At 45.9% G+C, this 17,166-nt stretch overlaps 1 protein-coding gene across 2 annotated transcripts in view; it reads right to left on the reverse strand.

Annotated features, from left to right (window-relative positions):
- The window catches only part of GPR107 (G protein-coupled receptor 107), a 77,313-nt gene extending 60,972 nt beyond the window's left edge, over window positions 1-16,341 (reverse strand). The window contains exon 1 of one of the 2 annotated variants that reach the window (XM_059410540.1): window positions 15,957-16,332. In XM_059410540.1, the coding sequence (XP_059266523.1) occupies window positions 15,957-16,097 (141 nt within the window). In that variant the 5' untranslated portion in view covers window positions 16,098-16,332. Of the gene's footprint in view, window positions 1-15,956 lie in introns of both variants that reach the window. The other variant, XM_059410542.1, reaches the window with a different exon arrangement.
- Between the last annotated feature and the right edge of the window lie 825 nt (window positions 16,342-17,166).

Here is a 17,166-nt window from a genome sequence, read left to right on the forward strand (position 1 = left end):
GATGTGGGACTCGATCCCAGGACGCTGGGATCATGACCTGAGCCGAAGGCAGCTGCTTAACCAACTGAGCCACCCAGGCGTCCCATATCCAAAAAATATTTTTTAAATGTGCAGTTTCAGGTCATAATTATAGACGTGCTTTTTTTTTTCTCTTCTTCCTATTTTCTGTTTGCAAGCCACTTTATTTTTACCACCACAAATACGTTCTTAGCATCTAAGCGCATACACACACTCAGAAGTAAATTCTTCACAAAATAAGTTTTTCTAAAATATCTGACTTATAGAGAAAATCTGAAATTAAAAGGTAATAAATATGCTGAGATCTTGAACCTCACCAACAGTTAACTTAAAATGAGAGGTCATCTTTCTCCTATCAGGTTAGTAGAAGTTATTAAGACTTACAGTGTGGGGTGTCGTGAAGTATGTGGGTAAGTGAACGCTGAACATTCTTACACGCTACTCGTGGAAGTGTGAACTGATGGAACCTTGTAGTTACAGGCTGTTTGGTACCTTCTATTTAAAGTCATCCCATGCCTAGGAATCTACACCACAGAAATAGGAGAGCTGACACACCAAGATATATCTACAAGGATATTCAGAGCAGCTCTGGTTAGAACTAAAAGCAAGATCAATTATGAGTCCTCCTTACAACGAAATATTATTGTAGTGGTCTAAAAAAAGGATGTAGGCCCAGGTATACCAACATTTAAAAAATGTCTGCAAGAGAGGGGTGCCTGCGGCGCCTGGGTGGCTTAGTGGTTTAAGGGTCTGCCTTCAGCTCAGGTCATGATCATAGGGTCCTGCGACCCACCAAGCCCTGCTTTGGGCTCCCCGATCAGCCCAGAGCCTGCTTCTCCCTTTCCCTCTGCCCCTCCCACCACCAGCTCCTGCTTGCTCTCCCCCACTGGCATGCTCGTGCTAATAAATAAATACAATCCTTAAAATAAATAAGTAAATAAATAAATAGAGAGCGGGGCCTGGCTGGCTCAGTTGGTAAAGCAGAGAACACTTTATCTCAGGGTGGTGAATTTAAGCCCCATATTGTGCAGGGAGCCTACTCAAAAAAAAAAAGCTAAGATAATAAATGAAAAAGACAAGGACATTCATTCAACAAGTATTTACTGAGTACCTACAGGCACTGCTCTAGGTTTTTTTGAACGCAGCACTGAGCAGATGGAAAAAAAAGCCCGCCCTGTTGAGCTTATACTCTAGCGCAGAGAGCGGGTGAGAACACGCAGTAAAGGCCGTGGTCTATCCGCCTGTGAGGAGTTCTGCAGACAAACAGTGCAGGGGAGGGAGAGGAGGAGCGGGACGGTGGGCCTCTGGGCCACTTAGAGGCAGGTGGTCCTGGAAAGCTTCACAGGGGAGGCACCTCCAGGCAGAGACAGGAGGGCAGTGTGAGCATGGCGGGGCGAACGGTGTTCCAGGCCACTGCACCGGCCCGGAGCTCGGCAGACGGAGGATGACGACAGGAGGCCAGTGTGGCTGCTCTTTGGCTTAAAAGTCACTGAAGACCTCTGCACAAAACCTGATCTTAGATTTTATACAATGTGATTACTCCAAAAAAAAGACAAGAAAAAAGAAAGAAACCTCTAAGTGGGGAATGCGCCTATGAAGATCATTAATGTTCTGCGGAAAAATGACACAGAACCTAACCGAGGGGACCGGAGTGGAAAGGGCTCTTCAACATGCTTGTGGCTTTCTTGTATTAGTCAAGCTTCCGGATGAGCAAAAAGTAAAAAAAGTCACCTGTCCCATAAATACTACGCCGCTGTTTCAAGATGATTTATGAAAGGCGACTGTAGGGGCACCGTGGGTGGCTTAGTCGGTTAAGACCCTGCCTTCAGGTCTGGGTCCTGGGAGTGAGCCCTGTGTCCAGCTCCCTGCTCAGAGGGGAGTCTGCTTTTCCCTCTCCCTCTGCTCTCTCCCCCCAAATTGTGCTCTCTCTTTCTCTGAAATAAATAAATAAACAAACAAACAAACAAATAAATAAATAAAATCTTAAAAAAAAAAAAAAGATCCGCACATCAGGCTTCCTGTTCAACAGTGAATCTGCTTCTCTCTCTCTTCCTCTGCTCATTCTCTCAAATAAATGAAATCTTTTTTAAAAAATCTTAAAAAAGCAAACAAACAAGATTGGTTGGGTATTACTGAGCACTCACAAGCCCACTATCCAGATTCAGAGAATTCCTATTTTTACGAACATGCCAACAATACCTTCTCCACTAGTAAGTGCTCACTGGGGAAAAACTGGGACAGAGAGAGGCATTCCTCCCCTCACCTAACACACACCTGCTGAACCCCCCCCCACCGTGCCGGGCACTGTGCACCAAAGGACAGCCAGACCAGCCATCTCTCGGCCTCACGAGGCCTGCCGTCCTCCCAGCTACACAAAAGCAAAAGTACCAACAAATACGATTCACCCACTCTCTGGACTTATGAAATGTCTGCATTTTAGCTGCTTTGGATCCACAGGAAGGGAGGGTGGGAAGGAGGGAAGGAATGAAACCTCGGTGCAGAGAAGCACCTTCGTTCCTCTGTCTAACCCTAATCTCCCAAACCCCTCCCCATGCTCATGAACTGGCTGGGTGTGTTCTCACTTTTCCTTTTAAAATACTTTTGCTAATATGGTGAGTGCTGTGATGTGTGTAAGCTTGACAATTCAAAGACCTGTACCCCAGGGGCAAATAACACATATATGTTAATAAGAATAATTAATTAAAAAAAGAACAAAAAAACAAAAAAATAAGTAAAATGCTTTTAATAAACCAATCCATATCCATAAATACCACATAGTATCATTCTGTGTTTTAAAAATTTGGATATACTGTGTCATAACGTATAAGTACTTCTACAACTTGCATTTCCGGACACTGTGCTTTTTGAGGACATTTCTGTGTTGATACACTTAACACGCTCTAGTTCCTCATTTTACCTGCTTACAGTCCATCACACGTACATCACAATACAGGCAGTTCCAATCTACAATGGCTCGACTTAACAATATTTTGGCCTTACAATGGTACAAAAGTGATAAGCATTTAGTAGAAACCACACTTCAAATTTTGAACTCGGCTCTCTTCCCAGGCTGGAGGTGTGTGCGATCCTGCTGGGCAGTGGCAGCGAGCTGCTGCTCAGTCAACCCTGCGATCACAATGGAAACCAACCCCTACACTACAACCACTCTGTCACTTTCAGTACAGTATCCAATATACTACACAAGATATTCCGCACTTTATTATAAACGGGCCGCGTGTAAGGTGATTTTGCCCAGATGCAGGTGACTGTTAAGCGCTCTAAGAGTTTAAAGCAGGCCAGGCTAAGCTCTGATGTTCGGTAGGTTAGGTGTATTAAATGCATTTTCAACTTCTGACATTTTCTTTTTTTTTTTTTTTTAAAGATTTTTATTTATTTGACAGAGAGAGAGAAATCACAAGTAGGCAGAGAGGCAGGCAGAGAGAGAGAGGGGAGGAAGCAGGCTCCCTGCGGAGCAGAGAGCCTGACATGGGGCTCGATCCCAGGACCCTGGGATCATGACCTGAGCCGAAGGCAGAGGCTTTAACCCACTGAGCCACCAGGCGCCCCAACTTCTGACATTTTCAACTTACAGTGGGTTTATCAGGACTCAACGGTGAGTCAAGGAAGATCTGTACATTCACTTCCCCATCCGTGTACATTCAGGTAATTTCCAATCTTTAGCCATCACAACGCTGTTACGAACATCACTGTACACATTTTCTTACAGATATTTGTGTGGGGATTGAGACTATATACATCTACATGTGAAAATTCTGGGACACGGAGTGCGCATACGTTCAGCTTACTAGAAATCACCAAACAATCTCCAAAGTATAGGAGTTTCCTTATATCTTCACTGAAATCTGCTGTTTCAGGTTCGCCCAGTCTCGGGAGAAACCCGTGCTGATGCTGGTCTAGCTGCTGCTACTTCATGAGTCTGAGCACCTTATCTGTTTAGTAGGCATTTGGGCTTTTCTTTAGCAAAATGCCTTTTTAGGGGATGCCTGGGTGGCTCAGTTGGTTGGGCGGCTACCTTCGGCTCAGGTCATGATCCCGGCGTCCTGGGATCGAACCTGGGATCGAGTCCCACATCGGGCTCCTTGCTCCACAGGGAGCCTGCTTCTTCCTCTGACTCTGCCTTCCACTCTGTCTGTCTGTGCTCGCTCTCTCTCTGACAAATAAGCAAATAAAATCTTTAAAAAAAAAAAAATGCCTTTTTAGAGCCTCTACCACTTTCCTTTTGGATTTTTAATGTTCTTTATACATTCTGTCTCCTAAGCTTTGACTTTTATGTTGCAGGTGTCTTCCCCAGTCTTTCACCTTTAATTGTGTAGTATCTTTTGCCCTTTTTTTCCCCCCCAATTTTGAAGGACAAAACCTATCAATCTTTATTCCTGATAGTATTTTTATTGTTATTTTTTAAATTTTATTTATTTATTTGACAGAAATTGCAAGTAGGCAGAGAGGCAGGCGGAGTGGGGTGGGGGTGGGAAGCAGGCTCCCTGCTGAGCAGAGAGCCCGATGGAGGGCTCCATCCCAGGACCCTGAGACCATGACCTGAGCTGAAGGCAGAGGCTTTAACCCACTGAGCCAACCAGATACCCCAGTATTTTTATTTTTTTTTAAAGATTTTATTTATTTATTTGATAGACAGAGATCACAATTAGGTAGAGAGGCAGGTAGAGAGAGGAGGAAGCAGGCTCCCTGCTAAGCAGAGAGGCAGATGTGGGGCTCGATCCCAGGACTGGGGGATCATGACCCAAGCCGAAGGTAGAGGCTTTAACCCACTTAGCCACGGAAGCACCCCATTTCCTGATAGTATTTTTAAAATCTTTCTTTCTTTTTTAGAAACATCCTTCTCTATTCAAGGTCATAAAATAGTAATGATACATTATTCTAAAAGTTTAAGGGTCGCTTTCACATTTTGGTTTTTAATCTACCAGGAATATATATATATATATATATATATATTTTTTTTTTTTTTTAAGATTTTATTTATTTATTTGACAGAGATCACAAGTAGGCAGAGAGGCAGGCAGAGAGAGAGGAGGAAGCAGGCTCCCCGCCGAGCGGAGAGCCCGATGTGGGACTCGATCCCAGGACCCTGGGATCATGACCTAAGCCGAAGGCAGAGGCTTTAACCCACTGAGCCACCCAGGCGCCCCTACCAGGAATATATTTTTGTGTAAGGTAGTTCTCTAGTTCATTTTTTTTCTCCCCATATGGAAAGCCACTGGTCCTAAGACTATTTCAGAGCCATCTGTCCTAACTTCCACTGCTCCGTGGCATCACCTCTATTACGCATCAAGATCTCATTAAAAGGTAATGCTTCCTACTCTGTCGGATTGATCTGATTCTCGCTACAGTATCATATGGCTTTATGCTCTGAAACCAATTAAGGCAAGACCTCTCTTCTGTTTAGATGTGTGTTGGCTATTTCAGTTCTCCAAAAGGAGAACCAGGGGGCTTCTCGGGTGCTAGGGACATCCTATTTCTTGACCTGTGTTCAGTTAAAAGAAAATTCACCAAGCAGCACACTTATGGACTGAGAAACTGAATGACAGGCAGTGAGATGAGAGAGGAGGCCAGCTCACAGAGAGACAGGCTGCCCTGCTGAGACTGTGCGCTCCCTCCTAAGGGGAAGAGGGTGCCCCTAATGGGCAGAAAAGGGCAGTGACATAACTGGATTTGGTGTTTAGACAGGTCACTCCAGCTACAGAACAAATAAAAAAGTGGACTAATGCTGGGCCACCATCTAGAAGGAGACTACACTGGCCCACAAGGTAGAAGGATGGCCTGGACCTCACATTCACGGAATTCAGTGAAGAGAAGTCATGGAAAGATTTTAGGCTTGAGAAAATGAGTAGCTGGTGGTCCCAGTTACCAACGAAAGATCATCTGGAGCAAGGGTAGACAGGTTTGGGGTGGCGGAGTGGAAGGACAAGTGGGTTTCCAACATGCAGAGACGCTTACAAGACAAATGGACGTAAATGGGGAGATGGGGCGCACGGATGGCTCAGTCGTTAAACATCTGCCTTCGGCTCAGGTCATGATTGCAGGGTCCTGGGATCGAGCCCTGCATCAGGCTCCCTGCTTGGTGGGAAACCTGCTTTTCCTCTCCCACTCCCCCTGCTTCTGTTCCCTCTCTCACTGTCTCTCTCTCTCTCTCTCTCTCTGTGTCAAATAAATAAATAAAATCTTAAAAAAAAAAAAAAAAAAAAAGAAGTGGGGAGATGGATTTAGCTATCCAGAGCTTCAGGAGAAAGATCTGACCTGAACATGAAATAGGAAAAAACACTCATAATCCCTAAAGACAATTACTATTTTGGTGTATATTCTTCTTTTCTCCTCATCTTAATAATAGTTGTTTTGCACAGAAAATCCTCTTCTTCTAAAAATGAGAATATAGGGATGCCTGGGTGGCTCAGATGGTTAAGTGTCTGCCTTCAGCTGAGATCATGAACCCAAAGTCCTAGGATTGAGTCCCACTTCGGGCTCCTTGCTCAATGGGGAGCCTGCTTCTCCCTCTGCCTGCTGCTCCCCATGCTTGTCCTGCTCACTCTCACTCTCTCTGACAAATAAATAAATAAAATCCTTTTAAAAAATTAAAAAAATAGGGCGCCTGGGTGGCTCAGTGGTTTAAGCCGCTGCCTTCGGCTCAGGTCACGATCTCAGGGTCCTGGGATCAAGTCCCATATCGGGCTCTCTGCTCAGCAAGGAGCCTGCTTCCGTCTCTCTCTCTCTGCCTGCCTCTCTCTCCATCTACTTGTCATCTCTCTCTGTCAAATAAATAAATAAATAAATAAAATAAAAAAATAAAAAAATTAAAAATTAAAAAAATAAAAATAAATAAAAATGAGAATACAAAAAAATGCTTCTGCCTTAACTTTGCCAACAATTTCACATTAAATTGCTTTCAAATATAAACAAGTGGAGGAAAGAGACTTCAATCTAATTGTTCTCATCAACTGAACTTAAGAGAACAAATACAGCAACACTTCATTGAGCCAGCCGAAGGTCATCTACCTGGCCGCTTCATTTTAAACAGATCACCACCTGGCAGTCCACAGATGGCATGGCCTATAAATGTGTCAGATTTGGCCAACATGTTAGTTTGTTTTTTAATCTCAAGTAGTTGCTAGCTAGTATCACCTAAACGCAGGAATTTCTATCATTTCTTGAGGGAACAAAAAGAGAACCACAAGATTCAGCATGTCTCGGCCACATTCCAATGCAGCAAAAGCAGAGAAGCAGCAGCCGTCTGCAGAAGCACGCGCTCTGCAGGTCACACTCCCTGGGGTCTCCTGGCGCTGGCATACATGGCTTCTACTTAGCTCTGACAGCATCCATGCCTGTGACCTCTGATGAAAACCAATATCAGATCTCAAAGGTACGCAAAAATGTCTTTTAGCAAAAGGCACGCGTGATCAGTTTCCCTACAACAGAGAGAAACAAGGACACTACCATCGACCATTCGCTGCCTGCCCACTACTGATGAGAGGAGCTGCTTCCCCACGGAGCTTAATATGCAAACTCTTGGCTCATTGTTTTCAGACAGCAACTCCCAAAAGGAATGAGGTCAAATTGACTCAATAAAGCAAAATTCTGACAGCTAACCTAACTGAAAAAAATACAAAACACAGAAGTCTGGGGTCCTGGCCATCTGGGCCCTCCTGAGTGACAGTCACTGAGGGCTGCTTGCCTGGCACGAGTGGGGAGATGGAAGGAGCCCCGATCCTGGGCTCAAATTCTGTCACCTCCACTTACAAAACCTGAGTTCTGTTTCCCTAACTCATAAAGCAGGGACGAAGACATTTATGTCAACAGGCTGCTACAAGGAGTCAGAGAATAAAAATATCCAACATCAGCACAGTCTCTAGGTTATATAGGATACTTTAATACCAAGTACCTAGGACCATCACTTGAAACAGATTCTGTAGGACACCTCGTTTCCAAGTGAGCCTAGAACATGTGAGTGGACCAGTGGTCTCAACCTTCCCCTGCACACAGCAGTCTCACATACTACAATTCTGGCAGCACACGTAAGAGGGACGAAAGATTTAAAACAACACTGGAAGTACCAACAGCATCTGGCTCAGTGTCCTGTGTGCCCAGCTCTCTTCCTGTCTCACTCCGTGCTGCCTTGGCTGAGCTGTCGGCTGCCTTGACCAAGCTCTCTTCCGTGCTCCCAAGGCCCAGGTATTGGGTCTGACCTCCCACAGCTGCGAGAGCATTCTGTATCCTTTCCTTTCCTCAGAAAGAGAGAAGAGAGAATCTTAAGCAGGTTCCATTGCCCAGCACTCAGCACGACACAGGGCTTAATCTCACAACCCTGAGATCATGACCTGAGCCCAAATCAAGAGCTGGATGCTTAAAACAACTTAGCCACCCAGGCACCCCTATTTCCCCTTCTAGACCAACCTGAGCAATACTCTGGGCAGACAAGGCTAACCACATGACTTTACATAATGACCACAGTTTTGGAGGCTGCCCAGGAAGGGTCTGAGGTTACTAGGATAGACCAGCGAACAATCCATGGCCCTGGGATGAGGCACAGCACGGATTAGGAAGATCCTCTCTCAATTTCCCAAAACTTTTCAGATACTTTTGGGGGTGAGAGGGTGCCTCACAAAGCAGTTTGTGCAACAGGGCTACGGCCACTGATTTAAGGAAGATCCGCCATGTGAGGCTGGTGGGATCAGGGGGCCGTGGGGTCTGCGTATTCCTGCAGAGAGGGATCTGATCTATCCGATTATGATCATCGCAGCATCACACCGCTACAGATGTCTCTAAAGGCTCTAAGGAAAAACCTTCTCTGTGTCCTCTGAGCTTCTGGTGGCTGCGGACAACCCATGGATCTGCTATGCGTGCAGATGCCTCACCCCGGTCTCTGCTTCTGCCTTCACATGGCCTTCTTCCTTCCTGCGTGCGTCTCTTCTTGTAAGGACACCAGTCATTTTGCAAGGAGGGCCCATCCCAATCCAGTATGACCTAATCTTCACTACTAACTTCTGCAAACAGCCTATTTCCAAATACGGCACATTCTGAGGTTCTGGGTAGATAATACTTTTGGAGGTACACTAGTCAATGCAGTAGATATCGATACAGAAATATCCATCTTCCTAATCATTCACACTGAAGTATTTAAATCTTAATTACCCGGTCCACATATGTCTTATCCTTCAACTAAAAAGGTGAAGGAAAAGAAAACCCACTAGCTGGTCCAGACAAGATTTTTTGACTCCAAGTGTTTTTCTACTAGTTAAAAAAGTAGCAAACTGCATATGAGGAAGACGAAAAAAGAAGAAACAAAATGTCTAACAGCAGCAGGGCATGGGGCAGGGGCAATAAAAGTCGGGGGAAAAAAGACGAAACGATCAGCAGACTTTTCCAGGGCTACTATATGAAAAACTCTAGCAATCAGATATTTGATTCCTCTGCACTAGTATTTTCAGAAGAAAGCAAACTAGCACGTATGCCACCAAAGAGTCGTCACTTTTATAAGGGCCTGTTAGGTGCTCATACACACATGCTGAAGACCGGATGCTTGATACACAGTTGTACTTAGAAGAAATCAGGGGTGCCTGGGTGGCTTGGTCAGTTAGGCATCTGCCTTCCGCTCAGGTGATGATCCCAGAACCTTGGGATTGAGCCCTGGAGCGGGCTCCCTGCTCAGTGGGGAGTCTGCTTCTCCCTCTGCCCCTCCCCCTGCTTGTGTGCACACGCACACTCTCTCTCTCGCTCACTCACTTTATCTTTCTCTCTCAAATAAATAAATAAAATCTGTAAAAAAAAAAAAGAGAGAGAGAGAGATGAAACCCTGAAAGGTCCATGTAAGGAACCATTTGAAGCAAACACTGAGGTTAGGAGTCTTTTGAGCTCAAATGGCAGGTACTGGTGTTAAAATAACCTTCAAAGTGCTATAGACTATGCCACTTGGGTGCATAAAAGAAGGTAGGAAAAGGTATGAAAAATGACGAAGACCCAGATCAACCCATATGTTCCCATTATCCATGCCCAAACGAAAAGGAAACCTGCTGTGTTTTGGCCACCAATTACCTAGAGCAGCATGTGCTCAAGCCAAACAACAATGCTTCACTCCATTGGTTTAATAAGAGGAAAAGGAGTAATTCAGCTATGCTAATGGGTAATTACACAGGAGCTGCCCCTCACGTCCCACAAAATAGAGCAGTTCGATAATTATATCCCCAAACTTAATCCTTCCACCATGAATGTGAGTAGGAGGGTGGGAACGTATGTTTGCAATCTGAGGACAGATAGCCATCCTGCTCCTTTGCTCCCTTCCCAACCATGAAGCCACATTCACAGTATTATCTGGTCGTCCTCCTACAGCCTGGTAGGTGGTGGAAGAAGCATCTCCCTTCATAACCTCTGCCAGCCACCTAGATGCCACCCCCTCCTTCACCGCTACGTCTGTCCATCATTTGCCTTCTAAATAGCTAGTGGTCAGGGCACTCAGCTTGCTCAGTTGGTAGAGCTCTGACTCTGAATCTCAGGGTTGTGAGTTTGAGTTCATGTTGGGGGTAGAAATTACTTAAGAATAAAATCTTAAAAAACTTATCCTTAAAATTAAGAATAAAATCTTAAATTTAAAATAAATCTTATAAAAGAAAAAAAAAAAAAGCTAGTTGCCTGTACCCTCTTCTCCCTCCTCTGCACAATGCCCTACTTTAGGTCCTAATCTTGTACCTAAACCCCGTCTATCACTGGCTTATCACTTGCTTCCAGTCCTACCCTCCTGATCAACGGTCCACAGAAACCTATCTAAAATGTCAACTCAGTGCTGTGAAATGTGTAAACCTGGCGATTCACACACCTGTACCCCTGGGGATAAAAATGCACTATATGTTTATTTAAAAAATAATTAATTTTTAAAAAATGTCAACCTAGGGGCGCCTGGGTGGCTTAGCTGGTTAAACATCTGACTCTTGATTTCAGCTCAGGTCATGATCTTGGGGTCGTGAGACTGAACCCCACACTGGGCTCTGTACTGGGCATGAAGCCTGCTTGGGATTCTCTCTCTCCCTCTCCCCCTGCCCTGCCCCTGCTCACACACACACTCTCTCAAAACAATACAAAATAAGGGCGCCTGGGTGGCTCGGTGGGTTAAAGCCTCTGCTTCTGGCTCAGGTCATGATCCCAGGGTCCTGGGATCGAGGCCCACATCAGGCTCTCTGCTCGGCAGGGAGCCTGCTTCTCGGTCTCTCTCTGCCTACCTCTCTGCCTACTTATGATCTTTGTCTGTGAAATAAAGAAATAAAAAATCTTTTAAAACAAAAACAAATATATATATATATTATAGGAAAAAAAAGAAAATGTAAACACAATCACTCCCAACCTAAAAAAACTTCAGTGGCTCCCTGAATGCTACAGACAGGATTCAAATGCCTTCACATACCATAATGGCCTACCTCTGTGCTTCACTCCTTATCGACCAACACCACGACAGTGGACTATTTCTTGCCGCCACACTCATGAGACTGCCCACTCTGACTGGACTATCTCTTTCCATATGCTTCTCTCAGCTAATTCCTCTTCCTAGCATATAAAGTCTTGAGATTCAACTCAGATGCTACCTCTTACAGAAAATCTTCCCTGTCTTACACTCTTAGAAAATGTTCGGGATTTTGCCTTCCCCCACCTGACCCCCACCTACTTCAGGGCATGACTGTTAAAAACACAATGCTGTAACAAAGCTACTTGTTTCTGGGGCACAAAGCACATATCTGACAAAAACACAGTATCTAGAATATATAAAGAACTGTCAAAACTCAACAATAAAAAAACCCAATTAGAAAACAGGCCAGGGGCGCCTGGGTGGCTCAGTGGGTTAAAGCCTCTGCCTTCGGCTCAGGTCATGATCCCGGGGTCCTGGGATCGAGCCCCGCATCGGGCTCTCTGCTCAGCAGGGAGCCTGCTTCCCCTTCTCTCTCTGCCTGCCTCTCTGCCTACTTGTGATCTCTATCTGTCAAATAAATAAATAAAATCTTTAAAAAAAAAAAAAAAACAGGCCAAAGAGGGGCGCCTGGTTGGCTCAGTTGTTACAGCACGTTGACTCTTTTTTTTTTTTTTTTTTAAAGATTTTATTTATTTATTTGACAGAGAGAAATCACAAGTAGATGGAGAGGCAGGCAAAGAGAGAGAGAGGGAAGCAGGCTCTGCTGAGCAGGGAGCCCGATGCGGGACTCGATCCCAGGACTCTGAGATCATGATCTGAGCCGAAGGCAGCGGCTTAACCCACTGAGCCACCCAGGCACCCAGCACGTTGACTCTTGATCTCAGGGCGGTGAGTTCAAGCTCCACGTTGGGCAGAGAGTTTACTGAGAAAACAAACAACAACAAAACCCAGAACACAACTACTTGTTTCTGTGCCTGTCTCATTTTTGCATTTCTAGTGCCCCCCACATAGTAAGCATTTAATAAATGCGGAATGAATGGATTACTATTTGGTTGGTTCTACTACTCAGTGCTATGTTTTACTACTCATTTAATGTTTTACATAAACGTACCTAAGCCTTGTAACTACCCTGTGAGAGAATAAGCATCATTCCTACTTTACAGATGAGTAGCAAGTCGGAGTAGCAAATGAACACCAATCTCTCGTGCCTTCTCTTCCACACACAGTCCAACCCCACCCCACTCCTACACCCTGGCACATTCTTACTCACGCTCCAGGTCTCCGCTTTAATGTCCCTTCTCCACGGAACTGTGCCATTATACCAAAAACCAAGGCAGGTTTCTCCTCACACAAAGCAAAATCCACACATCTCAGCACGACCTCCAGGCTCATGTGTACCTCCTCTGCCTGCCGCTCCCCATGCTTGTGCTCTCTGACAAATAAAATCTTAAAAAAAAAAAAAGAAGGAAGTCTATACTAGACTCAGAATATAGAGGGCCACATCTTGTTTGCTTTGCTGGTCTGAAACCCCCACTCTTGGATGGCCCGTGGGATCATGACTAACACAAGCAGTCTATGCTTCCTAAGCACAGGAGTGCCTAAGGAGTAACACTTGTTTGCACTTGATACTTTTCCTTTGTTTCCTGTGCCATATTTGAGAAATATAACAAGATCTACTACATGACAGACATATAACTTAATCAAGACGGTCCTATATTTTGACACCAGACAGCATAATTACAGATCAAATGCCTAACTGCTACGGTCTGAATGTATGTGTTGCCCCCAAATCCATGTGCTGAAATCCTAGTCCCCAAAGATAATGGTATTCGGAGGTAGGGGTTTTGGGGAGGAACTCATGTCATGAGGGCTGAGCCTTCATGAAAGGAATTAGTGTTCTGTAAGAGAAACCCCACAGAGATCCCTCACCCCTTTCACTGTAAAGGTACAGCAAGCAGACAGCATCTATAAGCCAGGAAAAGGGCCCTCAACAAAGCAAGAATCCCATATTGGAATCCCCAGCCTCCAGAAGTCTAAAAAATAAATTTATGTTGTTTATAAGCTACCCAATCTGCGGTATTGTTACAGCAGCCTGGAAAGACTAAAGACTAATAAACACAAAAGTGTAAGCCCTGGACATGAACATGACAGAAGATAGACAATCAGACACTATGTCTTCCAGTGCAAGAACACAGCACTAACTACAAAGTGGTCTTGCCAAAAGAATCAATCCCGAACATGATCAAGCCTCTAGTCCAATTAACAGTTAAAAGATAGAACACATTAAACTAGAAAACACATGTCCATGCAAAGACACACATGTGAATGTCTGTAGCAGTATTCACGATGGCCAACAAACGGGAAAAAAAAACCGCAAATATTATCATGCGGTGAATCAAGAAGAAAAAAATGCGGTCTCTCCACATAATGGAATAGTATTCAGTCACAAAAAAGGAATGGGTTACCAATACCTGGTACACATGGATGAACCTCAAAAGACCCAAAAGACCCCATATTGTGTGATTCCATGTATATGAAATATCCAGAAAGGGCAAATCTATAGAGTCAGAAAGGAGATTAGAGGTTACCTGGAGCTGGGCGTGGGAATGGGAATGAACCACAAACCAGCCCAAGGGATCTTTTGGTGGGGATGAAAACGTTCTGCTGCTGGACTGTGGTGACAGTTGCTCAACTCAACAAATTTACTGAACTGTACACTTAAAATGGGTGAATTTCATGAAATGTAAACTGTATGTCAATAAGGTAATTTATGAAACGGAGCCTAGAGAAAGAGAAGGAATCTGGGGCACCTGGGTGGCTCAGTCAGCTAAATGTCTGACTCTTGATCTCAGGGCCGTGAGTTCAAGCTCTGTGTGAAGACAATCTAATGCTGCTGTTTTGAGGGGCTCCCTTCAGGTGACTTCTGTTTCCTTGGGGAAGAAGTCAGAATATTTAACAGCAAAGAAATCACTACAGTATTACTATGGAACGACCACCATTATACTTATGAAATATGTACACAGATGAAAAACATTAAGAAATTTAGCACAACAGGAAGAAAGCAAGTACCAGAATTACACCAATTCAGTGTGTTTCTACCACTGAGGTCAATATATGTTTTTATCTCTACCAACACTGTCAGTATTTACCCAATGATGCTGACCACCTGACATTTTAATTCTAGAAATATAGAAAGAACACTGGATTGGGAGCCAAGAGACATGGCCCACTGTGTCCTATTACTAGCTTTGTCTCTAATTTATAACCTATATGAATTCAGTTACTCTACATAATTTAGGGATCCTAACCTATAAAGTGAAAGGATTCTGAAAATCAGTTCTTAAGTTGGAGTCATAAGCCTTGCCACAGGGTAAATTTCAGTAGAATTAAAAAGTCCCAGAAATTCCCCAAGAATGTTTTGTCTACATTTCTACCTGCACTTCTCTGGGGAGAGGTTCTATATTTCAACAGATTCTCAAAAGGAGTCAAGGCTCACCTATCTCCCTGCACTTAAGAACCATTTTAATCAGGGTAATTTTTACTTACAAACAACAAAAGCTGAGAACCAAAAGTTGGTGCATGGGTCTGGCCAGGCCTTTTAATCTGCATTCTATATTCTTTAAATTCTACCTTCACAAAATACAATCCTCCATGGTTTGTTAAAGTGATGTGTTTTAGTAAGACGGACCTCCTATAATCCTACAACTTCTTAGAAAATTGTACATTTTGAAAAACACGTACAAGGCTTTGGGTCATAACGACTTACTTTTCTACTCCCCAAATATATTAACCTGCTGAACCACCTGGAGGCACGTTTTAGCCTTAGATGGCTGTTAGCTGTGAGTTACAAAGTAAGATCCAAAGGATCATTCTAGGCCTATCATAAATCTATTCCCTAGGCAGACAACGACATGAGTGAGGGAGAAGAGGGCAGGCTTCTCTCATCAGAAACACATTTTTAATGTTGGTTTTAAATTCTCGGTCGTGTATTTCCAGCAAGATTTGAAATTCCTCCTGGAGATTCCCGCTTTCATCAGTCCAGACGGCGCCCTAAGCCGCACCGGGAAACTGAGGCTAAGGCTGCGCCTACCTTCAAGGGGCACAAGAGGATGAAAAGTGGACACCGCCGACAAGCGAAGTCGGGGATAAAAGTTAGAGGGGCAAAGGGAGGGGGAAGAGCTGGTCGCTCTCAGCTAGGAACCTAGGGAAGCCAGCAGGGACTGCAAGCGCGGCTTCCGCAATCTCGGGGATTAACGCCGGCAGTTCAGCCCCTTCCCCTCTGAGGCTCAGCTCGAATCTTCCTGCCCCTTCCAGACGGCCCGAGGACCCCCGTCATTCCCACAGTTCCCAGAAGACCCCTCTCAGAGAGAGGCCGCGTCGGGGGCAAAAAGGGGTGAGGGCGATCGCTCAGAGACCCCCTCCACCGTGGGCCAAAGTTGCCCCCAGCCCAGGAGAGAGGCCTCGGCCTCCGCCCCTCGCCCGGCCCTGGCCGCCCCTGGCCGGCCCTGGCCGGCCTCACCTTGAGCGCCAGGTGGTGGACGCGGCCCAGGCCGGGCTGAGCCAGCAGCTGCAGCAGCCCCAGCAGTGGGAGCAGCCGGACGCCGGCGACCAGCGGAGGACAGCGGGAGCCCGAGGGGCCGACCGGCGCCGGGACGGCCATGTTGTTCCAGCATCACCAGCCGCTTCCTCTCCCGCCCACTTCCGGGGGCAAAGGGCGGCGACTCCCGGAAGGGCCTGGAAGAGGAGGTCGGCGGCGGGCAGTGCGGTGCCTCAGGGGCTGTTTCCTGGGGCGTGAGGCCGGGGAAGTGGCCGAGGGGCCGAAAGTGGCTACCTTGGGGCCATTCAGTTTGGCCTCCGCTGTGAGGACTTTCGGTTTAGCCGGAAGGGGTGGAGCCCTTCCCGCGGCGGCGGTGGTGGTGGTGGTGATGGGGGGGGATGTTTGAGAAATTTGTGGCGGTTGCCGTGGCAACAAGGGCCGAGCCGGACGCTCCTCCCCCTCTCCGCTCGCGGGGCCTCTGGTCAGCCCCGCAGAGTTTTGCAAGCGACCTTGGGCCTGCGAGGCCGCGCCCGCAGGGGGATCCGCGTTCTCTGCGGGTGGGAAGTCTGACGCCGTGGCCGCAGCACCGTGCGCGGCCGGTGAGCGGACCGGCTTCGGGAGCGGCGCTGAGTCCGTGGAAATGACCGAGTTCCCGGCGTGTCCTAGGTCCCTCGGTTTTGTTGGGGCACCTCACACTAAAATTTCAGACGAAATGGTTGCGGTAATGCGATGTACTGAGCCCTTATCGGGTACCTAGGCCCTTTGTGTGCATTCCTGAATTTGCTCCTTGGAACAATCTGGGGAGGTAGGGGGTAGGTGTGATCGTTGTCCCCACTTTCCAGGTAAGCAAACTGAGGCTCTGAGACGTTACGTCGTTTGTTCCAGGTTGACAATCAAAAGGAAACCTTTACATGCTGCGTCATATTACCTCGAGAGTCTGGGTCTCCGCGTTTTTCTCTGAATTCTGTGTGGAGACTTTATGTGCTTCTAATCTGTGGGCTTTATAGGGATAGATCTTTCATAGGGAGGTCTTCAGTAGCGAAGGCAGCCGTTGGGTCCCTTCTATCACCGCTTTGTCAAGAAGTTGCAGAAGAACGTGCTTATGAAAATCGCCAGTAGACTAGCCAGGTTCCGTTTTTTTTTATTATTATTATTTATTTGTCAGAGAGAGAGAGCGCGCGAGCACAGGCAG

Source organism: Mustela nigripes, chromosome 9, assembly GCF_022355385.1.
Source record: "Mustela nigripes isolate SB6536 chromosome 9, MUSNIG.SB6536, whole genome shotgun sequence".
Taxonomy (NCBI): Eukaryota; Metazoa; Chordata; class Mammalia; order Carnivora; family Mustelidae; genus Mustela; species Mustela nigripes.